Here is a 24,835-nt window from a genome sequence, read left to right as displayed (position 1 = left end):
AGTCTCATCGAACCGCACATCTACAGTTTCAACCACTTTATAGTGAAAGAGGTTGAAGACTCTGTAGGAGTGCGAATCCTTTCCGTAACCAAGCATAAAACCTTCATGTGCTTTTGGTGCAAATTTTGAAGTGTGATGTGGATCCTTGATCCAGCACCTAGCGCCAAATACTCTGAAGCAGCTGACGTTTGGCTTCTTACCAGTCAGGAGCTCATAGTATGTCTTCTTCAGAAGCTTGTGAAGATAAACATGGTTGATGACGTGGCATGCAGTATCAATGGCTTCAGGACAGAACTTCCTTGGAGTCTTGTACTCATCATGCATCGTCCGAGCCATCTCAATGAGTGTCCTGTTCTTGCGCTCCACGATGCCATTCTGCTAAGGTGTGTATGGAGCAGAGAACTCATGAGTGATGCCTAAGGTATCAAGGTAAAGATCGAGGCCGGTGTTCTTGAACTCTGTGCCGTTGTCACTTCTGATGTGCTTGATCTTGATGCCATAGTTCGTCATGGCACGATTGGCGAAGCGTCTGAAGACATCCTGCACTTCATTCTTGTAAAGGATTATATGTAGCCATGTATACCTTGAGTAATCATCAACTATGACGAAGCCATAGAGGCAAGCAGTGGTAGTGAGAGTAGAGTAGTGAGTAGGGCCAAAGAGATCCATGTGTAGCAGCTCGAAGAGTTGAGATGTCGTCATGATTGTCTTCGAGGGATGCTTGCCCTAGTCATCTTTCCAGCTTCGCAGGCACCACACAGATGATCTTTCTTGAACTTGACGCCCTCTATGCCTACGACATGTTTCTTCTTTGCGAGAGTGTACAGGTTACTCATGCCAGCATGCCCTAGCCTCCGATGCCAGAGCCAGCACTCTGAAGCTTTTACTAGAAGACATACGGCTAACTGTGGTCCTGCTGAGAAATATACCATATATAGATCATCTTTCCGGTACCCTTCAAAGACTAGAGACTTGTCAGATTCCATTAGAACAAGGCAACGATATTTTCCAAATATCACAATCATGTTCAAATCACAAAGCATTGAGACAGACATTAAGTTGAAACCAAGGGATTCAACAAGCATCACTTTATCCATGTGCTGATCCTTTGAGATTGCAACTCTACCTAGACCCAATACCTTGCTTTTACCAGTGTCAGCAAATGTGATGTGACTCTTGTCAGATGGACGTAAGGTTGAGTCCATGAGAAGACTTCGATCACCAGTCATGTGATTAGTGCATCCACTGTCCATAATCCATTCTGAAGCATTTGGTGTCATACCCTACAGTACAGTTAGGGGGGTAGGCTTCACCAAGAGTATTGTGAAGCATAAACAGTTGACGGACAAGAGGATTATCAAAGCTCAGATCAAGGTTAGGACTGATAGGATGATTGGCAAGCGATTCAGGAACAAAATACATAGTAAGACCATTTGGGCATTTTATCTTGCGCCCCACAAGATGTTTTAGGTCCCCAGCATAAGCATCGGACGCCTTTGATTTCCGGCTGGAGACCTTTCCCTGCAAAAGAAAGTTAATTTTTCTTAACCACCCACATTTTCAGGGGTGGCTTAGAAGCAATGAGTCTAAGTGCAGCATCTGAGAACTTCGGCTTTGGAGCCCTAGCAAATAGCCTTGCAGGAGGTGAATAATACTCATATGAATAAGCAGAATAGTTCTTAGTCTTATGAACATAGCGGTTTGAAGAAACACGCTCATATTCATAAGTCTGAGTATGATTTCCCTGCAAAACATTGGCGTTAGGGTGACTCTGGTGAGTCCTCTGTCTGTATGAAGCCTTTGGACCATATGAAGCCTTTGGTCTGGGGTTTGTCTTCTTCCCTTGTGGTGTCATGATGACATTCACAGGAAGATTCTCAAGACACCTTTTGGGCACCCAGATCTTCTTCATAGGTGGCCCATTCCTGCAGTTAGTACCAATATACCTGGCAAACACTTCACCATTCTGATTCTTAAACAGTTTATAGTTTGCATCAAAGGATTCATCAATGGTAATCGGGTTAGCACAAGTGAAGCCAGATAAGGTGGATGGGTCCACTGAACGTCCCTTTGCAGCAACCCATGTGGTTTTGGGGTACTGCTCAGGCTTCCAGTAAGAACCATCAACATTCATTTTCCTCTCGAACCCAACACCCTCTTTCCTAGGGTTTCGGTTCAGAATCTGCTTTTTGAGGACATCACATAGTGTCTGATGCCCTTTGAGACTTTTGTACATCCCAGTCTCAAGCAATGTCTTCAACCTAGCATTTTCATCAGCAATAGTAGTGGTATCCTCATCAGAGGGGTTAGATGCCACATCAGCAGTTGAAGATATTGTGACAGTAGTAGCAGTAGAACATTCAGCAACAGAAGTAGCGTTATCACGCTCAAGGCATTTTAGACATGGTGGTTCAAATCCTTCCTGAGCGGGACTGATCTGTTGAGCGCAGAGTGACTCATTCTCTTTTTGAAGATCTTCATGAACTGCTCTCAATTTCTCAAGTTCTTGCTTCCTTTGAAGATAATCATAGGAAAGCTTTTCATGAGTTGTTGAGAGCGTTTCATGACGACTTTCAAGTTCCTCGTACTTAACATGAAGATTTTTTATGTCTTCAATTAAGGACTGAGATCGGGTCATTTCCGCGTCCAACAGGTCATCGCTTTTGTCTAACAGTTTTTGAATATGTTCCATAGCTTTCTGTTGTTCAGTTGCAATTTTAGCAAGTGTTTTGTACCTAGGTTTGGATTCACAATCAGAGTCATCTTCACTTGATGTTTGAAAGTAAGCATCGCGTGAGTTTACCTTGGCACCACGTGCCATGAAGCAGTAGGTGGGGGTAGAGTCGTCCTTGTCATTATCATCAGCGTTGGTGACGGAGCCATTGTCTTCAGCGTTGAAGATGGACTTGGAAACGTAGGATGTGGCTAATGCCAGACTTGCAACGCCAGAGTCGGACTCCTCCTCAGATTCCACCTCTGCCTCCTCAGAAGCAGACTCCTCCTCTGAATCCATCTCCTTGCCAACAAAAGCACGAGCCTTGCCAGATGAGCTCTTCTTATGTGATGAAGACTTTGAGGATTTCTTCTTCTTCTTGTCATCAGAAGCATATTCCTTGCTCTTCTTCTTCTTGTTGTCCTCATTGTCCCACTGAGGACACTCAGAGATGTAGTGACCAGGTTTCTTGCACTTGTGGCATGTTCTCTTCTTGTGGTCATGAGTAGAAGCTTCATCATTTCTTGAGCTGGATCTTGAAGATTTTTTGAAGCCTTTCTTCTTGGTGAATTTCTGGAACTTCTTCACAAGCATAGCAAGCTCCTTTCCAATGTCTTCAGGATCCCCAGAACTGCAGTCAGATTCTTCTTCAGATGAGGAAACAACCTTTGCCTTCAAAGCGCGAGTTCGGCCATAGTTGGGACCATAGATGTCTCTTTTCTCAGATAGCTGAAACTCATGTGTGTTGAGCCACTCAAGTATGTCAGACGGATCGAGTGTCTTGAAGTCAGGGCGTTCTTGAATCATCAGGGCTAGGGTGTCAAACGAGCTATCAAGTGATCTCAGGAGTGTCTTGACGATTTCATGCTTGGTGATCTCAGTGGCGCCGAGAGCATGAAGCTCATTTGTGATATCAGTGAGGCGATCAAATGTGAGCTGGACGTTCTCATTGTCGTTTCTCTTGAAGCGGTTGAAGAGGTTGCGAAGAACACTGATCCTTGAGTCTCTCTGGGTTGAGACGCCTTCGTTGACCTTGGAGAGCCAGTCCCAGACTAGCTTTGACATTTCCAGAGCACTCACACGGCCATACTGTCCTTTGGTCAGATGACCACAGATGATGTTCTTGGCAGTAGAATCCAGTTGAACGAACTTCTTGACATCAGCAGGGGTGACACCTTCACCAGTCTTGGGAACACTGTTCTTGATGACATACCATAGATCGACATCAATGGCTTCAAGATGCATGCGCATCTTATTCTTCCAGTAGGGGTAATCAGTGCCATCAAAGACAGCGCACGCAGCGGAGACTTTGATTATCCCTGCAGTCGACATAGCTAAAACTCCAGGTGGTTAAACCGAATCACACAGAACAAGGGAGTACCTAGCTCTAATACCAATTGAAAGTGCTAGTTGTCGACTAGGGGGGGTGAATAGGCGATTTTTATGAAAGTCTTCAAAACATGGGAGTTATGAAGACAAACAATAGAAATGAACCTATTGATATGCAGCGGAAGGTAGACTACGCTAGACAAGCCATAGTCAAGTATACAATGAAGTGAAAGCACGAAGACTAAAAGCAGCTAGGCAGTATGGATCAAGATGGAAGATGGTATGAAGCCAAACAACAATAGTCCTTACACAGTGAAGTCAAACAGATAAGGCAAGCATGCAAATGACTTCACGAAGACAAACTATAAATAAGTGAGGGAAGAGATAGAACCAGTTGCTTGGTGAGGACAAGGATTTGTTGGACCAGTTCCAGTTGCTGTGACAACTGTACGTCTGGTTAGGGAGGCTGAGATTCAACTCAAAAGACCGCGTCTTCACCTTATTCCCCTTGAGTTAAGGACACTTAGTCCTCGCCCAATCACTCTGGTAAGTCTTCAAGGTAGACTTCCAAACCTTCACAGACTTCGTTCACCGGCAATCCACAATGACTCTTGGATGCTCAGAACGCGACGCCTAACCGGCTGGAGGATTCACAGTCCTCAAGTGTAACAAGTCTTCAGGTCAGGCGGACAGAAAGACTTCAGTGATGCCTAACACTCTTTGGCTCTGGGTGTTTTGGGCTTTGTCCTCACAAGGATTTCTCTCTCAAATGCTTCGGAGGTGGGTTGCTCTCAAACGACAAAAGCCGTGCACTAACTCTGAGCAGCCACCAATTTATGCTGTAGGGGGTGGGCTATTTATAGCCACTAGGCAACCCGACCTGATTTGTCTGAAATGACCCTGGGTCACTAAGGAACTGACACATGTTCCAGCGATCAGATTCCAAACACACGCGGCAGCTTGACTTGGACTACAAGTAAGGCTCACTCATCCAGCTCTGGATAAGATTTGCTCTCATTGTCTTTGCTTGAAGACTTAGGATTTGGTTGAGCATCACTTCAGTCACTCTGACTTTGTTCACTTGGACCCCACTTAATAGTACGGTGGTTCCTATGACTCAACAAAGAAGAAAAGGAAACTACAAAACAACTATGTCTTCGCACTCCATAGTCCTCACGTGAATGTCTTCTGGAGTCATAATCTTCGTTGTGAATATCTTCACATACCACCATTGTCTTCAATGTCTTCACCCATTTTTAGGGGTCATCTCCGGTAGGTAAACCGAATCAATGAGGGACTAATACCTGTGTTATCCTACAATTCTCACAAACACATTAGTCCCTCAACCAGGTTTGTCGTCAATACTCCAAAACCAACTAGGGGTGGCTCTAGATGCACTTACAGGTCATGGTGCTGCCTCCTGGATCCAATAGCATTCTAGTCGTAAGCATCCTGCATCAGTCATTGCTAAGCGTTTGTCCTCTGCATTAGTCATGCAAAAAGGGAAGAGCACACTAGCTCGAGGAGGGCTTGTCCATAATGCAAAAATACAAGCACTCATGCAACAATATGCATTGTGTTGTATGGCGGCCGTCGCCCTTGTGTTACTCACGACATCTGCATCTCATCGATAATATAAGCATGTAATAATTTCTATCAGTGCTACTACATACATGTTGAATAAATGTGGCAGTTGTGCCTCGTTTATTATTTGGTCCATCTTAATCTCATCGATAAAATCATGTAATGTTTATGGCATACATCTCATGTGGAAATGCTCTATGGGCAACCAACTAATTCAGGACTGGTGAATACAAGACTTACCCGCAAAAATAAAATAAAAATACAAGACTGCCCCAGATTAGCCACACCAATTGCTAGCATCCAAAGCTCTTCAAGAATTTAAGCGAACAGTGGTCCTCATGACCGACGACGGGGTTTGCTTCTTAAAACTATTGATACCAATGTGGCCAAATAAGTTCATGTCTTTAATTAACATATCTTGTGCACTCTCACCAATGTGCTTTCTCTATTGTTCACTTTGTTTCACATCTACTCTATGACATGAAAATTATGATGTTTCACAATAGACTACGTTGGGGTGCCATCCATGTTAAGCTTTTTGCCAATGTTTAGGAATAATAAGTCTGTTAAAGACAATTTGAATAAAAACCATGGAAACCAAGTAGTAGCAGTTTATAATATATCATTTTCGTTCATGTTTACCTTTTTTTAGACAACCTCATGAAGCTTTTATTAAGTCGTCACAATGTTTACAGGGACGAAAGTAAGATCCCCAGGTTGGCCCAACCACACACGGCGGCCAATCCCGAGCGACAAAGCATGCTTTGCTAGGTTGTGAGCTTCAAAATTTGAGCTCCTAAACTCATGACTAAATTTACAAAAATAAAAAACTAACGAGTGGTTTATAATTTCATGTGCGATGGCTCCATATGATGATGCATTCTCCTTCTTCAGATCCTCCACCACATTCTTGCAGTCCGAAGCAACATGAACTCGCCTCTGATAGAGATCATCGGCTAGCGCTAATCCTTCCCTTATTGCAATGGCTTCAAGAATCTGTGGGTCGGTAACGTGCCTCACCACCAGCACTGAAGCTCCCAGGAACGTTCCTTCTGAGCTTCTGCATATAGCCCCGACCGCCCCATATCTAGCATGCCTAGGATCAGCGGCATCAACGTTGATCTTGACACAACTAGGGGCTGGAGGCTGCCATTGTGACGGCCTGTTCACGCTCGGAACTCTGTGTCGAACCTCCTTCATGTTGATCGAGTTAATATCTTGAAGATAGCTCGTTATGAAACCATATATGGTATGTGGCGATTGGAAAATATCTTCATAGATCGCTTTCCTCTGAGCCCTCCATATAGCCCACAAAATGACTATCATATATGCAAACATGTCTTTGCTCATTATTTCACTTAACGCGAATAGCCAGTCTTTGGGATTCTCTTCTTGTCTGTCCATTAAATGATGAACCAGCTCCTCCGGCGCTAAAGCCCAGACACTGCTCGACATCGGGCACGTGAAAAGGGCATGTCTCCATGTATCAATCGCCCCACACAAGGAGCAGTTGTCCTCAGTGGCCATGTTCCGGTGCTTCAACAGGTCGGCCGTCGGCATTGATCTTCGCGCCAGCCTCCACACAAACATTCACAGTGGATGAGCCCTCATCTTCATTCAACCACGCCTCACGCTCAAGTTTAGTGCGTAGAACCATACAGTAAGCGGACCGTACACTGAAAACACCTCTCGCTTCCTCATGCCATGTCCAAAAGTCATCTACCTGGCGAGTACACAAGGGGATTTTGAGTATCTCGTCTGCATCAAACCTGGTGAAAGTCTCCCGAATCACATCTTCCTTCCAGGTTGCCGAGGTACTATCAATGAGCTCAGAAACCAATCTGGGTGGAACATGAGAAAGAGCAGTTATCGGTCGTTTCAGCCCATCTCTTGGTAACCAGTTGTGCCTCCATATGTCCGTAGTTGTGCCATCACCAATTCTCTTCACAATACCTTGCGCCATAATATCCCGCCCGTCCAGGATCGCACGCCAAATCTAGGAGGGGTGAGGCCCAAGCTCAGCATTAAGAATCGAACACCCTGGGAAGTAGACAGCCTTCAGAATCCGAGAGCTCAAAGAGAACTCTCCTGTGAGCAACCTCCAGGCTTGGCGAGCCAGCATCGCCAGACTGAAAATCTCCAAATCCCGAAAACCTAGGCCTCCAAGGTGTTTTGGTCTGGTCATAATGTCCCATGCAACCCAGCTAGGCTTTCTCTTCCCATGTTTGCTTCCCCACCAGAACTGTCTGATGATAGACATAATATTCTCACAAAGGCCTCTAGGTAACCGAAAACATGACATCGAATATACTGGTATTGCCTGAGCCACCGACTTGATTAGCACTTCCTTGCCTGCCGAGGACAAGAGCTTCTCCATCCAACCCTTGATCTTCTCCCAAACACGGTCCCTCAGATATTTGAACGTACCATTTTTTGATTGGCCTACATCAGTTGGCATACCCAGGTAGCGTTCACTCAACGACTCCTTGTGCACATGTAGGATATTTTTATGGCATCCTTTATGTTTTCGGGGCACCTCTTACTGAAAAATATTGAAGACTTCTCATGATTAATCCTCTGTCCCGAAGCTGCACAATAGGTTTCTAGCAGGTTTGACACCACTTCTGCACCCTCTACATTGGCCTTGAAGAGCAACAGGCTGTCATCTGCAAACAAGAGATGGTTAACGGTGGGAGCCGTTGGGGCCACCTGAATACCTGCAAATGATGACGACGAACTGGATTTAAGGAGGCACGAAAGGCCCTCTGCTGCAATCAAGAATAAGTAGGGGGAGATTGGGTCTCCCTGCCGGATTCCTCTGGATGGATTGAAAGATTCGAGCTTCTCCCCGTTTACCATAACTGAGAAAGAAACTGATGATACAATGCTCATGACTGTATCTATCCATGCTCCAGCAAATCCCAGTTTTGTCATGATGGCTTTTAAATATGACCATTCCACCCGATCATGGGCCTTCATCATGTCTAGTTTTAAAGCACAATAGCTATTTGATTTTGACCTGGAACGTTTCATAAAATGCAGACACTCATATGCACTGATAATATTATCTGTTATAAGTCTCCCCGGAACGAAAGCTGACTGCTCTTCTAAAATTATATCTGGAAGGATTAGTTTCAATCTGCTTGATACCACCTTGAATGCTATTTTATATAGGACATTGCATAGACTTATTGGCCTGTATTGAGACAAAACGGTGGAATTTGTTACCTTGAGGATAAGGACCAGACTAGTGTCATTTATGCATGCTGGGCTGTCCTCCCCACGTAATATCCTCTGGCTTCAGTTCAGCCCCGAGGTGTATGGATGTTGAAAACATTTTTGACTGAAAACAGCTCGGCCCAAGAGTAAGAGTGTGCAAAATGATCTTATACAAAAATAAATAAATCCGGATAGTAACCCATCAGTTCCTTCACTGCTATTGGTACCAACCGGAGGGTGAAAAACAGTGCAAAAAATAATTAAACAAACAGCTTGTTTCCGAATCATCATTTAAACAAAAACTGTAGAAATCGACCCAAAAAAGAAAAATAACTGGTACCAACCGGAGGGTGAAAAACAGTGCAAAAAATAATTAAACAAACAGCTTGTTTCCCAATCATCATTTAAACAAAAACTGTAGAAATCGACCCAAAAAATAAAAATAACGCGCCAGGTAGGGGTCGAACCTACGGCCTTCCGCTTAGGAAACGGACGCTCTATCCACTGAGCTACAGGCGCCTTGTGGTATGAGTCGCAATGGAGTTTTTCTAACACTGTCTTGCATATGCATTTATTTCGGCGGAGCGCAAACCCTTTCCGAAGCCTACTAGAAACACCGGAAGCGGCGGCGGGGACAGCACAGGAGAGGAAAGAAGAGAGCCAAGAGGCGGCGCCGACGATCCACCGAGCCCGAGAGCACCTTTGCCGACGGCATGGCGCTGCTGATGGAGCCCGGGTCGGAGCCCCTGACGGAGGGGGAGAAGGCCGACTTGGCCGCCATCGCCGCCATCAAGGAGTCGGCGGCGCGCGAGTACAGGGAGGAGGGCAACCAGTTCGTCAAGAAGGGCCGGAAGCACTACCCCGACGCCGTCGACTGCTACACCAAGGCCATCGCCCAGATGGGTGCCCTCGCCGCCCCGAACCCCGACGCCTCCGTCCTCTTCGCCAACCGTGCGCACGTCAACCTCCTCCTCGGCAACCACCGCCGCGCCCTCGACGACGCCGAGCAGGCCGTCCGCCTCTCCCCCTCCAACCTCAAGGTCCGCACGCTCGCGCACTCTAGATTACTTACGCCTGTCTTGCTCCAATTTGTCGGATTTGGTGAAGAGGCCGCCGTGTGATGTGTGACATTTTCGTGTAGCCAGGCGCACTACCGGGCGGCGAAGGCCGCGCTTGCTCTCGACCAGCTGCCCCAGGCGGCGTCCTTCTGCCGGCGGGGGCTCGAGCACGACCCCGCCAACGAGGAGCTCAAGAAATTCCTCGCGCAGGTGGAGGCGCAGCAGCGCGAGCGAGATCTTAAAAGGGCTAAGGTTGCACAGGCCATATCCGCAGCAAAGGTCTCTTCTGTTTCCAAATTGAGAATTGAGTATTGCCTTATTGCTTTCGGTCTTTCGGATGTGTGTGATTGATTGTATTAGATGCATATATAGGATCTTGCTGCTGCTATAGAGAAGAGAGGGCTGAGGCTGGGGAAGGCAGCCTACCAGGAGCTGACCGGGGTAAAGAAGCCGACGCTGGATGAACAGGGCGTGCTTCACTGGCCAGTTCTTCTGCTCTACCCGGAGGTCATGTCGAGCGACTTCATCGAGGATTTTCCGGAGACTGATCTGTTCTCGGACCACCTTGATGTCATATCCTTTGGAAGTACATGAATATGCATAGATACTTTCATCACAAAAAAAGAAGGAATGCATACAACATAGATACATTACTTGGTTTCCTGAATTCCTGTTATCCTTAACTATCAAACATGTTCTCAGCAAGTTCTCCACCTTTGCCATGGGATGAGAACCACGCTTACACAAGGGATGCTATTGAGTTGTATTGTCAGGTCTGATTACTCACTTTGAATTTTACGTGAGAGTTAACCTCTAAGGCTGTACCTTCTGCAAAGTGCTAACACCTACAGATGATCAGATTTTCTTCTTCTAAATGTCATGAGGCATGAGCCACTGCCTCGTCATACACCATAAAAACAAAACATTGATGCCCCTGGGATGTGTAAATATTACAAACACTATCCTTCTGGTATATTTTTCCACTAGATTATTGTGGGCCAAGGTTTTTTGATCCATACCTTTTTGTGATACTATTTTCTTTGGGGAATGCAACATAAGTTATGCTATCGCTATACTTAAGTGTTAATAGTAATTTCATTTGTCCAGTGATAAAATGTGAAGATGATAGCTCTAGCCTCTGTGGTAGGATTATCCTTTACCAATTTTAGAAGTGGCAAACTCATGTGAGAAAACTAGGAGCTATTGACAATTCAGAATTCAATGTCATCATTTGAATCATCGTTAGCAGCAGCATCCAGTCCAGTTTTGAAAGTTATCTTGAAATTTCACAAATATTTAGGTTTTTTGCTCTCCCTCATTTGCAACTATTACAGTCGACATAACTGTCACTACTTGAGAGTTAGCATCTATCTTCTGCAAAGTGCTAGCACCTGCAGATACCAGATTTTCTTCTAAATGTCATGAGGCACGAGCAACAACCTAGAACATTAAAACAGAACACTGATGCCCCTGTGATGTGTATATGCTACAGACATTGTCCTTATGATTTATTTTTCTTTTTTCACTAGATGATTGTGGGCCAAGTTTTTTTGATCCATACCCTTTTGTGATACTAGGTTTTGGGGGATGCAACATAAGTTTTGTTATTGCTACACTGAAGTAGTTAAGTGTTGTTATTAGTAACTAGAGATAATACCCCGCGCGTTGCACCGGAATCTTATAGCAATAAATTTGTTGTGAATAAAAATTTAAATATTTGAAAATTTGGGAGCATAAAAGTACAATATGTATCATAATATGCATATAGGGGACATGAAAAGTTTGTCCATGAGGTGAGCTGAGTGCATTATCAAAATTAGCTTGTCATAAGAGATGAAAAAACAAAAGTACAGCTTGGAATGAAGGTGAGACCCAATTGGTTATTTTAGAATGAGGTTAGACTCATTTGCTGAATATCTCGAGAACGGGCTGCATATGGCTGGCACCTATTTTGGTCAGACTGACGGAAACAGAATGCATAGAATTGTGTAAAATGATATGTATAAATATTGTTGGTTTTGATGGGTGTGTGTGTATATATATAATATCAACATGACCTCAATTGCCCTTTAAGATAAAGTGATATGTGTAAACAATTAAACGTAAGCTCATCCTCAAAATAAAATAAAATGCAAGCAATAAGCCATTGGAGATGAGAAAGCAGGGGAGAACGTATACAATATCATAGAACAAAAAACTAAAATTTCTTACCAATCTAATGATCAGAATTTGGTGTCCGGTGAGTTTTATATATCATGCCGTTGGTAGGCAACCAAGTGACCAATTGGTACACACCACAAGTTCAAAAAAGGTAAAATTGGTACACACCACCATGGTGGACGCTAATCAGCTAATGGCAAGGATCTTATAAAGAGAAGCCACAACACTATATACTTACTGAATGAGTTAGAATTTGCAACAAAAACGCCAGCCGATCATCCATCAGTCAGCTACAGGAGGTGTCCCTTGGTAAGCTTATCAAGGAGGCCCTGCCACAAGCTCATTGTACGCTTATTTCTAAAGTGGTATGGGCGAGTATCCTATTGCCTATTTGTGGCGAAGTCACCATGTCTAATACGAAGTACATGCCGCAGGAGTAGATTATGTTATAAAATAAAAATCATACACCCCTTTTGAACCCGCAGTCGTCTCTGCAGACATACGGCAAGTTGATGGATGCACTGTTGTGAGTTATGAATCGATGCGCTACTTGGAAGTTACCGGGATCCCGCTGAGCATTAATAGCCATGATTCATTGCCTGTCAAAGCGGACGTCGGTTACTGGAGTCCAAAAATCAGGAGAGGAATTGCCGTGTTGGGGCTAGACGGGCGGGTGCCTCGTGTGCTCATCGTTAGTTACAAAGCAATTTTTTTTCTTTGATCGTAACTAGGGAAAAATGTGACCATTTGTTTTGGGAAACTGATAGGCTATTCGGCCAGAAACAGAGAAAATGATTGGAAAGTAACTGCTGACATGGCATGTATGTTGAGGTGGATAGCTTGCATGTTAAGATAAATATAGTAATGGGGATGAATCTCTTAGGTATATAGGATTCGTTTACCTGGTGATAGAATGTCAAAACGGTAGCTCTAGCCTCTGTGGCAACATTCTGAAAATTGTAGGATTATCCTTTACAAATTTCAGTAGTGGCAGACTCATGTGAGAAAACTAGGAGCTATTGACAATCCAGATTTCAATGCAATCATGTTGACCATCATTAGCATCATCCAGTCCAGTTTTTTAAGTTATCTTGAAGTTTCACAAATCTGTAGGATTTTTGCTCTTTCATTCACAACTTACCATTGTCAGTTTGACACAACTTTAGGATAGAAAAACTTTCTAGTTTCATTTTGTTGCCTTCCTGGTTAACTGATTTTTCCATTTGATACACTAGGCTGGTGATGGCACACCGTTCTCCAAAAGTGAATTGTTAAAATATCTTCTGGAAGGCACTGTCGACTCAGGGTTGCTCCCAGAAAGCCTTGATGGGGAGGATGGAGAACATGGTACTGTCGAGGGCAGCACAGCTATATCACCAAGTATGTAAAACATATTCTTTAGGTTATTTCTCTAAATTTACATGATGTACAGTAAAAAGACAGCACGATGTGAACTGTGATTCTGTCAATTTCAGTATGTAATATATCCAATCTGCTACTAGCAGAACTACATTTACTGCAACATGCTAGTATAACGTTGCTATGTTGCACTGATAAGAAGTTGTATTCCATTTCAATGTGTGCAGGCCAGGGCTCCTCCAGTAAGTGGATCAAAATAAGAGAAGGGAAACCTCTTCAGGAAGCGTTGCAGCATAAAGACTACATCATCCCTGCTGTACCTGGTCCGTTCTTCAACCTGTGTATACTTTACATTCGTATATGTACAGAATGCTTGATATTGTTCAGTGCAAATAAGAGCTCCCATTAATTCCTGCGTGCAGTGTTCTTTGTGGTTTCAAGGAAATCCGCCTTCTATTCGAAGTTCAAGGCTGGGAATTGGTCTTTGCCGTAGAGCTGCAGTTTATTAGTACTTCAGTTCACCATATCTGGAAGAGGCTAAGGGTGCTATGGGCATGATCAGGAAACAGAAGCTGGCAATTATTGCTCGCCGTATGGTCCTAGAAGTTATACTACTTCAGAGAAGATTAGATGTGCTTAATTAGCACCTGTGTGAAAGTCACTGCTTGGTTGATGGCTCAGGAGTGCGTTACTAGTGGGAGAAGCAACTGAATATGAACTTTCATGTGAATTATAGTTGTGGGCATGATTGAACTTTTTGGGATTTGGCATTGTCATGTTTTCTGTTCTGTATGCCCCAAATACTGATTTTGATGCGATTATGTTGTTCAATTTTAGTTGTGGGCATGATTTACTTTAAGTTCTTTTGGAACAAATTTCGTAGTTTGCAAAACTTGAGTAGTTTCCAAGTTAATACAGATTAAAACTTGCTCTCTCAGTTCAAAAATATAAGATGTTTTAGATATTTCAGTATGTGCTACACCCTAAAATGAGTATATACATCCGATTTGAAAAAGAGTTGTGACGGCTTGTATTTATGAATGGAGGGAGTACGTAGTAGTTTCGTAAATACAGAACTTACTTTTTGGGATTCTTTTGGGGAGTGGGCACTTACTATTCCCTCAGTCCGAAAAAACTTGTTTCAAAATTGTTTCTTAAATGAATGTATCTAGCATTAACTTGATGTTAGGGGGTGTTTGGTTACAAGGACTAAACTTAAAAAAAGTTCCTTTAAGTCCGTATGTAACCAAACACTTATTCTACAGGAAGACTCTACTGGAAGGTCTTTTTTCGTTAGTTCCTGTAACTAAAAAAAATCTAGTCCCTTGCAACCAAACACCTCTAAATACATTAGTCCCTGGAACTAAAAAAAATATAATCCCTTGCAACCAGTGGCGAGTCTACTAGCAGGGCTTAAACAGGCTGAAGTCTACCCTCCAAATAACAATATTTTTTTACTACTACTACTAGTACTTTCATCCCAGTTCAATAGTACATCTACTATTAAGTAGCAAACACACAACGCCACATACGCACACCAAACAGGCACCACACGGGAATGCCCAGCCTCTAGTGTAATCACTAGTTCATGTACTTTTAACTAATTTAGTGTCCAATGCAACTTATTTGCAAAAAAGAAGTGTACAAAAATGAGTATGCATGCACGTACTCCTCGCACTGAACCTAAACCTATCCCAGCTAATTTGAACCCAGATACCCTTCCCTTAACTATTGTGGTTGTAATCCCTCCTCCAACTTATATGGACAACTCTCCCCGCAAAAAAAAAAAAAAAAAACTTATATGGACAACAAGACGAGGATATAATGATTATTTTGCAAGATAAATTCATATATTTTTTCAAAAATCTTAGAAAAAATCTAGTTAATACTACATGTTTTAAGTAGTAATATGGGAAATTCTGAGCTTATTTTGACAGCAAGGTTGGGACATCGTGTTTATTTACTGAGAGCTTAGTTTTCTCACTGTTGACTTTAGCCTATCCTTTATTTTCTTTCTAGATTCGCCACTACTTGCAATCAAACACCCCTAAGAGCAAGTACAATAGAGCTGAGTCAGCGGTCTATAAAGAATAAACTAGTATATTTTTGCTTAGTTGGAGGAAAGAGAAGAGGAGAGAGAATGTAAGCAGGCTCTTCGTGAAGAGCCAGCTCTAGCACGTGCTCCTAGGCACTTTGTGAGAATGAAAATGGGCCACATAATAGAAAAGTAGTACACTTTTTAATCTATTATTGTATATGTTGACTGTAAGATGTGCTGTAGATGACACGGCACTGGCTTATAGTCAGCGGCTGGCTATACTATTAACCATGCTCTAAATATTCATTTAAGGGACAAGCTTTTTATGATATGCATGCCGAAAAGGTTCGTCTCTGTCGGCATCACACATCCAACCCACATACGATACGCAGAAGAGAAGAGGTGCTGGTGCGTTGGGACTTGAGTCTGGGGACGCGCTGGCGCACCGGAACCGGAGGAGCGGCAGGTGTCGCCAGCTCGCTTGGAGGCCGTGGGACGTGGACATGACTAGCACGCGCAACGAAGACACGCACCGAGCTTCTCCATCCCATACTGTGCCGCCGCCCTACACAGCCAGGCGCCGCGTTTATTACGACCCGTAGGTGCGGATATTTATAGGAGCCAACGATCGATGAGCATGTGCTCGCTTGAGGCTGTGTCAGTGTGGTCTTACCGCGAGTGAAGGCATCATCATGGAGGAGGTGAGCGCCGAGGCCGCGGCCGTGGCGAGCGGCATGGCGCCTGGCGCCGGAGCCGGAGGAGCAGAGGGCGCGACGATGAAGGTGGTGGCGGCGGTGGACGCGAGCGAGGAGAGCCTGCACGCGCTGTCGTGGGCGCTCGACAACGTCGTCCGGCCCCACCCCGGCGCGTCCGTCGTCGTCGTCCACGTCCAGCATCACGCCGACCACTTCGCCTACCCTGTCGCCGGGCACGGTATCGCCTGTCCCGTACAACAAGCTAGCTGACTAGCTCACACGCGTATGCATACTATACCCACATGACACGCTCATGCTAACTGACCGAGCTTGTGCATGCGGAAGCAGGCCTACAGTACGTCCCGCCCACGGCGGTGGACTCCGTGAGGAAGACGCACGAGGAGAACTCCCGGCGAGTCGTGTCCGCCGCGCTCGATGTCTGCAGGCAGAAACAGGCGAGCGCCACGGCGGCGGTGGTGGAGGGCGACGCCAAGGAGGCCATCTGCCGCGCCGTGGAGGACATGCACGCCGACCTCCTCGTCCTCGGCAGCCGCGGCCTGGGCATGATCAAGAGGTACGTAGTACGTGCCAATTAGATTACCACGCGTGAGCCTATTTCGATATTAGACTGTAATTTCTGAGTGCAGAATAACTACTTCACTGGCAGAACCTAAGATCCTCAAGATTACTGCCGTTTACAAACAGTGCGCTGAACTACACAGCTTAGCTCTTTCTTCAATGTTCAAGGAACTTGCATTGCAAATTATATACATAACTCCCCACAATTCCAAAATTTTAATGCTTTGATTTGGTTGGGGTGCGCCAGGCCCAGGCAATAGTACAACGCCTGGGCGACACATGAGAGCCCCGGCAGCAAGCTACCGTGGTGGACTCTCCCCCACAAAAAATAAATTTAATATCGTTGTGGACACATGGTCCACATATCAGATATTAAACTGATAAGAACAGATACTACACTTGATCTTAGCCAAAAGGCCGAGAAAGGTATGAGTTGTGGCGTTGAGCTGGGTCTCCTTTTATAGCCATCCTTCCTCTGCGATGCTTCTCCGTCCGCGATGTGGGACTAAACCTGCTGGCTTTTCTTCTGATATCCCGCAATGCCAGCCACCTGAACCCCGAACCCACTGCTTGTTTGGGCCCAAGCTGAGAGCCCGTAGCAGGCCTTGCCGAGTCATATCATGGGCTTTTCTGCTCCTGTTCCTTCCCCGTTTTCCCTTGCGACTAGCCCTTCTGCCGTTTCTAAAAATAAATAATAATAAAAGACTAATAAAACATTAAAAAACACTAGCCCCTCATGCATTACCTTTTTATCCTTGTAGCATATTGAAATGCATGGCTGAAAGATATGCAGTAGTTACTCAACCTGCCTCCTCGAACAGTGCATCTAAGGAAAATCCAATGGCTAAAAGAACACAGTAGTTTTTGAGTTTTACTGTTTCTTTACTATGAGAGCAACCTTTAGTAGTCGGACAATAGTCATGCTGTAAGCATGTGCGTAATAAAACTCCATTGATCATCAAGCCACGCCTTGGCGGGAGAGTGCATGGCTGACTATGTGCTCGTGGTATGTTGCAGGGCGTTGCTGGGCAGCGTGAGCGACTACCTCGTCCACCACGCCTCCTGCCCCGTTCTCATCGTGAAGCCGCCCAACAAAGCGCACCACAAGTGAAGCTCCAACTCTGCTACCGTCGACTACTAGTTTATATGGACTTCTTTTCTGAATGTCTCAAGTGCCTCGTGCTTCCAATAAAGATGTGATCGACCTCATGTGCAGTACTCTATGTACATAGAAAGTAGGAATAAACTGTTGTATGGCCGCAGGCACTTGTTGAAAAGTTTAATCTTGGTATAAGTGCGGCTGTTCCGATGCATACATTCCCAATTTGCCAAGGACGTCCTGAAGTACAGAGTGCGCTGATGCTGCTGAGAGACAGGCACATCTCCAAGAGTTCGGTCCGCCTAATACACGGCCAATACAAGATCTATTGAAGACAAATACTCCAGAACTCGCTCTCAAAAAATATTCAGAAGTCCTATTCATAATGCAGAGTGTGAAATGACCGTCGAAGCGTTACTAAGCAAGCATGCTTTTTTTTTCAAACAAGCATGTTTTTTTTTCCGAAATGGCAGGATTCCTGCATTTATTAAGAAGAAAAGAATTGCTCGGTTAATTAGGAAAAACCGAGCGAAAACCTGTTGCCCAGTTAATTCTAGAAAACCGAGCAAAAAACCGTCACAACCATTGAGCGGCACACACAAGATATCCCATGCACACCACTTCAAAGAAGGTCTTGTCGGGACAGTACAAGATATCCGATGCACAGGACGTGGAGTATGTGATCACGAGCTCACAGGAGCTCCGTATCACATCTGTCCAGAACAGCTTCGTGATTCGGCGAATTGAATGAAGGTGGCAAGCTGCGGGGACGGGAAAAATTCTGATATACGCCGCTATACTCACCTGACTGATGGGCCCTGGCTTGCACGGCGTGAACGGAGCGAGCCCGAGCCGTGGCTTGAGACGTCGCCGGCGTCCTGATCCGTGGATCAGGTCCGGTGCTTTTCGGTAGCGTCGGCAGTCCACGCAGTAAATGCAGAAAGTGGGCCGCTGGGGGGGGAGGCTGTGAAGTGGATCTTGCATTCTTCCCAGGCGGCGAAGTGGTGGGGAAATCTCCTGCGGCAAAAGGGGATTGCGCGGTCCAGCGAGTTCGCAGGTGCTCCGACGGCCATGGAGTCTTGATGTAGCCGATAAACAGGTTCGAATCTGCTCGCTGAACCTCCCTTTTGCATGGTTTGGATCCGGTTTTCTGCGCTGACTCTGATTCTGTCAGCCGCAAAAATTGTGTGGGTGAACTAGAACACTGCTAGAGGAGGTTAACGATAACAACATCACCATGGAGCCTGTACGATTTCGGTCATTGCGCCGGCGGAGGTTGACCTGCCAGCACCGGCAGCTTCAAGTGCAGACAGCCAAATCTGTCGTGACGGCGCCACTGCAGAGCCTGCAAGTGCATATAAGGCTCAAGGTTCAGAGCACTCCATAGAGCAAGTGGATGCAAAAACTCTGGGGTGGACACAAAGGTATGAAGATTGCAACTAAAGGAATGTTCATTGTGCGTTTAAAAAATCAGGGGTGTCCTAGCTATCAAATAAAACAGAATTCGCTAGGTTCATTTCAGATGGTTAACTTATTTGTATGCAAAGAGCGATTAGTGCATATCCAGTAATAGTGATTGACGGGGGGAGAATGTTGTGGTGCAAGTTAATTTTGTGAGAAAAATAAACAGTACACTGCAAAGAAGAAATAGATTTCCCTAATCTGCGATGCAAACATGATGCATTCTCAGTCCGTAAGCCACAGTAGTTCACACAATGGTTGAAACTGAAAGAATAGCTGATTGATTCTTTGCATATAATTTGCAATGACTTACAGAGTGCATGTCGGTGCTGCCGCTCTAGGCAGAGCTCCTTGCCCGGACAGGGTTACAACCCTGGAGAAGTCCGTCCGGCAATTTGCAGGGGAACCAGAAGACATTGTCATTGTGCCAAAGATATGAACAAGTTTCGACACACTTGGTGAGGCCTAAGATCTTTACACTAGTAGAAAACAGGGCTTTGGTTACAGGGCAGTATTCACATTAGTCCCGGTTCGTGCGGCTAAGGCATTAGTCTCGGTTCACCTGGGCCCTTTAGTCCCGGTTGGTGCCACGAACCGGGACTAATCGCACCCTTTAGTCCCGGTTCGTGGCACCAACCGGGACTAAAGGTTAGACCTTTAGTCCCGGTTGGTGCCACCAACCGGTACTAATGGGCTTTGAGACATTAGCCCCGTTAAACATTTTCAAAATCCTCAAAAACCTAACAGAAAAAAAGTTACGGGGCTTTTAAGATCTAGAGTGGAAAAAATCAAAAAAAATCAAACTGTGGTCAAACTAATTATTCTAGAATATTAGTGTTACTAAATAATTATTTCAGTTATTTTGAATTTTGGTCAAATCTGGTCAAACTGTGGTCAAACAATGGTCAAACTAATTATTCTAGAATATTAGTGTTACTAAATAATTATTTCAGTTATTTTGAATTTTGGTCAAATCTGGTCAAACTGTGGTCAAACAATGGTCAAACTAATAATTCAAGAAATATTAGTGTTACTAAATAATTATTGTTTTTTAAAACAATAGTTTCAAACTCAAACAGTGAAATGTGTCACTTCATGCTCAAGCAAAATTCCTGAGGGTTAATAGGATTGACATCTTACTATTGTCAGGAAAACAACAAGTGCAGACTTGGAAATGAGGGAGAATAGAACCCGGAAGTTAAGCGTGCTCAGGCTGGGGGAGTGGGAGGATGGGTGACCGTTCGGGAAGTTAGATGATTTGGAATGACGAGGGGTGATTAGAGATTAGAGGATAAATTGAGCAGTGATGATGGGTGATGATTAGAGTTTAGAGGTTAAAATAATTTAGAAATTTGAAAATCAATTTTTTTTTAAAAAAAAATCATAAAATTTCCTTTAGTCCCGGTTGGTGTTACCAACCGGGACTAAAGGTGGAGCTCCACGTGGCCGCGGCCTTTAGTCCCGGTTCGTGTAAGAATCGGGACTAAAGGGGAGAGGCATTAGTAACGACCCTTTAGTCCCGGTTCAAAAACCGGGACTAAAAGGCCTTACCAACCTGGACAAAAGCCCCTTTTTTTTACTAGTGTTACAATGTATATTTGTGGGAGAAAGGATTTGGCATTAGATATGGAAAGAGCAGGCTAAATGTGAACCGGACGAAGTGCATGCAAGAGATAGTCTGTGGATGTGCGGTACGACAAAAATTAGAGCGTTTTAAAAATGATTAGTAGTTAGCTATGAGAATTTTTTTCATGAACTTAACTGAATATGCCTTATTGTGTATGTGGTCAGGGGAAGCCAATAGTTGAAAATACTCGTTTTTGCCGCTGTGAATGCGCTGCCCTCATAAGATTTTTGCTACCGGCAAGGACCGTGTCAAGTGCAGACGCTCAGATCTATGCGGTGGAAGCCGCTCCAGAGGCCGCGAGTGGAGACAGGGGCAAAGCATCCGAGCACTCCATAGAGCAGATTGACCCGAAGGCTCCTCGGGTGGACGCGAAGGTATTGGGGCTGAAAGAAAATTCTTTAGTGATTAGGCACTGGGCTGGCCCTTGGATTTAAGCAAAACTGTACTTATATAGCGCTGTACTAATTAGGATCCATTACCTAAATTGTCAATTATTTACAAGCAAAAAATCCGTCGAAAATGAGCTTTGGGCAGGAAAAGATATGGCAGAATATTACTATCTATGCTAGATTACTGAATTTAATAGGTTGGGTTTCCCTGGTAGAGATTATTCTCACTTGTCATGTTATGATGATGTATAACTTAAAAAATTAGTTTGGAAATTATCATATCTTCTCTGAAGGAAGTTAGTCTGCTGTACTTGTAGTTGATCTTACTCTGAAGGAACTCATTCTGTGCACATATTGCCATGAACTTTCAGAGTGCAGATTGGTGCTGCTAAGCTACGCAGAGCCCCATGCCCTAATAGGATTTCGGCAATGGAGAAATCAGTCCTGGGATTTGCCGAGGATAATCGTGCCGAAATTAGGAACAAGCTTTGATAGACTCGGTGAAGCCTATGATTTTAACAATCTGTATTCATGGGAGAAAGGATTCGGCATTATATATGGAAAGAGCAGGCTAAACGTTAATCAAACAAAACGCATGCAAGAGATAGTGTGTGGCTGTGCGTTATGGCAATTTGTGTCCATTTTTCTGGAGTTTGCATCTGACTCGGTGAATTTTGCGCATACCATTTTGTGAGATAGTTCATTGTGCCTGATTACACGACAATTCCAAATTCTGTTTTGTAGGCCTGGCATGTGTTGGGTCATCACCACCACAGGGTTTTAGGAGCACATCAGAACTAGTTCAGTCTGGTGAAGCAAGAGGTGCCACTATTACTTAATTCTGTTTAGTCATTCTGTACACTTTAGATGATACCATGCTAACTAACGTTGATGGCTCGCAGGCAATGCAGCTAGGGCGGATGACATGCTGCCACTGAACACATCCACAACAGCAGCTGTTAGGAGGCATCAGAATTAGATATGCGTCAAAAGAGATATGCAAATAGGGGCAGCAGGAAGTGTCGCCAGAGAATACGGCGTACACCATCAAGCAGGCACTCATCATCCTCAGGGAGCTCGGCTGAAGATGGAGATAATGTTGACAGCCGCAAACAAACTACGAGATTTCGACGACAGAATGCTTCATCCCATGTTGTTGCGGTTGGTTCGGCAAACCAACCACCAAGCGTGCTAAGGGGGGCAACGATGCCAGTGGGCATGACCGTGCGTGGAAGCAGCAATGAATTGTCTTCCCAGGGATTACAAGTGAGTCACCTACACCTAATGAAAATTAACACATTATCTGCATGCATGTTTTTCTTTAAATCGTCTGCATGCATGTTGATGCCGTGGCTGATGACGTTGTTATGCAACCACAGTTGCAGCTAGAGGAGAGAGCTCGGCTGCAGCAATGCGTACTTCAGCAGGTATTTGCTTTGAAAAGGGACCCATGAATAACCTGCTTTGTAGATGAATTTGGAATTGATAACTTAATTGTGGCGCACCACAGGAGAGACGATGCATACATGGTTGGGAACGAATTGGAGTGGCGGTACCAGCTCAAATTGATTGGAAGGCCAATCTATGGGGGATCCACAAGTCTACGAACAGGAGGAGCAGTGTTGGGGGAGATTGGTAGCTCCCATGGGCGGATGTCATAAAGGAGCTCACTAGCGGCGTTAGTCCAGAATCCACGATGAGACGACTCGTATCGTCTATCTCCATCTGATCCGTGCTAAGGATAGCTGACGGGGTAAAAGAGATAGCATCTAGGTAGTGGGCCATGGGCCATAATAAAAAATGGAATACATAAGTTATAACTGTACCTATACCTCCTATGGCGCTCATCACGAGAGAAACTGGTGGTATAGATACCGAGAGCACTGCTGCTCGGGATCACAACAACACTTTCGCGATGCACACCACTTCAAAGAGGGTCTCGTTGGGACAGTACGCATGCATCATCGTCATCACTCCCCTTTAGAGGCGTCATCGTCATCTAAACTCTAAGCATGTTTCTTTTTAAACGGATGCAGAAGTTCCGCCTCTTCTATTACTCCCTTCGTTCAGTGAAGAGTGTACTTCTATCTTTCTAATGCACTTTAAAGTAGAAAAAAAATACTTCTCTCTCATCACACGGTAATCAAGACCAATAACAATCTAAACATGGTCTTCTTAATTTCTACATGCACTTAGCTCATTGGGGTTGAGTAATTAAATAGGAGAGAGACGGTGGATTGCACCTTTTCAATGCATTTTTTACTTCATTCCATAATTTGTCCTAAAATCTCTAGATATACACTCTTCACTGGACAGAGGGAGTAGTTAAGAAGAAGGTAGAGTTTTCTATTACAAGGCCGTGAGGCCCTCCCACAATGAGCGTGGAATTACTCTCCCGATACAATGTTTCCTAACTTTTTTTGCATCTGCCGAGACCCAAAGCTTGGTCTAGTCTTTGATGGCCTTGAGGAAGATGGTCGCCGGCTTGCTCTATTGTCGAAACACAGGGGCATCTCTCTCGTTTCAAATGATCCAACTAACGAGCATTGTGAGCGACGCCATTTCTCTTTCGATTGAAGATGTTGTTGCAGAAAGATTGACCCACCAATCTTTGTTGGAGCTCTCAAGGCGCCAAGAGGAGGTTGCAAAGTTTTCTAGGTGCAGCCATTCGTTAGCCAGGTTCGAAAGACGGAGGGTTTCTCGGCACTTGAAGAAGAGGTGCGGCCCGGATTCGTGATTTTTCTTGTAAAGAGGGCAAAGACCGCAATTTGGCCACCCATGCTTGGCGAAGCAGTTGTTGGTCCAAAATTTATCTTGACGGGCCAACCAAGCAAATAATTTGGCTTTGGACGAAGCACACCTTCCAAACCGTGTGATCCATAGGTGAGTACAAGGTTCCCATAAATTGCATAGAGTAAGCGGTGGCCACCACATATTCATCAAGATGGAAATCGTCGACGCCGATCTGAGGGCCATAGCCACTTCAACGATGCTCCTCATGATGCGCACGGTGGAGGAAGAGGGTGTCGCCGTCGATGCTCCGAATGATTACCTACGAAGCAGGAGCCGCATTGACTGGTGGTTAATGGCCGCTGCTCACGGCTCTCTGCAGATGGGGGACGATGCCCAGATTGCCGACATCAGGTCAATGCCGGACTGGGCGAGACCGACCACCCACCGGTCTTGGATGGCGTTGCTGCTGGTGAGGATGGTGGGTGGGTGATAGCACGACTCTGAGTTTGTAATCGGAGAGCACGAAGGGACGAGCGAGAGAGATGTGTAAATGGGAGTGGGAGGTGACTCGAAAGGGGGGAGTTATGAGCCTAGGTCGCGAAAAACGGTCGATTCGCCCCCCCCCCTCCCAGGCAGACCCGGAATTGCTTTAAGTTCCGCGTAGGTCGAAATAGATGTAGCTCACCCAACCAAATGCCCTATTGGATGCAGCCTATCAAACACGCCACTAGTGATACGTCAATAGATGACATTACAATTTGATTTGTCACCGAGCAAGCGACACCGAACCCT

General features: G+C 44.9%; 2 protein-coding genes, 1 long non-coding RNA gene and 2 other non-coding genes across 6 annotated transcripts; 3 read left to right on the top strand and 2 right to left on the bottom strand.

Annotated features, from left to right (window-relative positions):
- Positions 1-9,291: 9,291 nt before the first annotated feature.
- TRNAR-CCU (transfer RNA arginine (anticodon CCU)) lies at positions 9,292-9,364 on the bottom strand. The gene has a single exon. It is a non-coding gene; the product is annotated as a tRNA-Arg (tRNA).
- Positions 9,365-9,441: 77 nt separating this feature from the next.
- On the top strand, positions 9,442-14,281 carry LOC123122846 (tetratricopeptide repeat protein 4 homolog). Its single transcript, XM_044543209.1, has 7 exons — positions 9,442-9,885; positions 9,991-10,182; positions 10,276-10,476; positions 10,596-10,676; positions 13,299-13,443; positions 13,650-13,745; positions 13,845-14,281. Exons 1-7 carry the CDS (start codon positions 9,559-9,561, stop codon positions 13,913-13,915), a joined length of 1,113 nt encoding a protein of 370 aa, XP_044399144.1. The 5' UTR covers positions 9,442-9,558; the 3' UTR covers positions 13,916-14,281.
- A 1,798-nt stretch (positions 14,282-16,079) lies between these two features.
- LOC123122844 (universal stress protein PHOS34) lies at positions 16,080-18,049 on the top strand. Its single transcript, XM_044543208.1, has 3 exons — positions 16,080-16,393; positions 16,504-16,729; positions 17,752-18,049. The coding sequence occupies exons 1-3, from the start codon at positions 16,153-16,155 to the stop codon at positions 17,843-17,845; spliced, it is 561 nt and encodes a 186-aa protein (XP_044399143.1). The 5' UTR covers positions 16,080-16,152; the 3' UTR covers positions 17,846-18,049.
- LOC123126792 (U2 spliceosomal RNA) lies at positions 16,968-17,164 on the bottom strand. The gene has a single exon (XR_006462012.1). It is a non-coding gene; the product is annotated as a U2 spliceosomal RNA (small nuclear RNA).
- A 2,656-nt stretch (positions 18,050-20,705) lies between the features above and the next one.
- Positions 20,706-23,157, top strand: LOC123122845 (uncharacterized). 2 transcript variants are annotated; one of them, XR_006460402.1, is made up of 6 exons: positions 20,706-20,985; positions 21,086-21,295; positions 22,055-22,132; positions 22,213-22,576; positions 22,690-22,737; positions 22,821-23,157. It is a non-coding gene; the product is annotated as an uncharacterized lncRNA (long non-coding RNA). The 2 variants fall into 2 exon arrangements; XR_006460401.1 differs by having other exon boundaries at positions 20,706-21,295.
- The last annotated feature ends 1,678 nt before the right edge of the window (positions 23,158-24,835 follow it).

Source organism: Triticum aestivum, chromosome 5D, assembly GCF_018294505.1.
Source record: "Triticum aestivum cultivar Chinese Spring chromosome 5D, IWGSC CS RefSeq v2.1, whole genome shotgun sequence".
NCBI lineage: Eukaryota > Viridiplantae > Streptophyta > Magnoliopsida > Poales > Poaceae > Triticum > Triticum aestivum.
This window is presented reverse-complemented; position numbering and strand designations above follow the sequence as displayed.

Bases quoted from the DNA above. Each gene is read 5' to 3' on its own strand.
- LOC123122846 (XM_044543209.1), top strand. From the start codon at position 9,559: ATGGCGCTGCTGATGGAGCCCGGGTCGGAGCCCCTGACGGAGGGGGAG. The intron at 10,183-10,275 runs GTCTCTTCTGTT...ATGCATATATAG, and splicing joins AGGCCATATCCGCAGCAAAG to GATCTTGCTGCTGCTATAGA. The intron at 10,477-10,595 runs ATATCCTTTGGA...TAACTATCAAAC, and splicing joins TCTCGGACCACCTTGATGTC to ATGTTCTCAGCAAGTTCTCC.
- LOC123122844 (XM_044543208.1), top strand. From the start codon at position 16,153: ATGGAGGAGGTGAGCGCCGAGGCCGCGGCCGTGGCGAGCGGCATGGCG. The intron at 16,394-16,503 runs GTATCGCCTGTC...ATGCGGAAGCAG, and splicing joins CTACCCTGTCGCCGGGCACG to GCCTACAGTACGTCCCGCCC. The intron at 16,730-17,751 runs GTACGTAGTACG...GGTATGTTGCAG, and splicing joins GGCCTGGGCATGATCAAGAG to GGCGTTGCTGGGCAGCGTGA.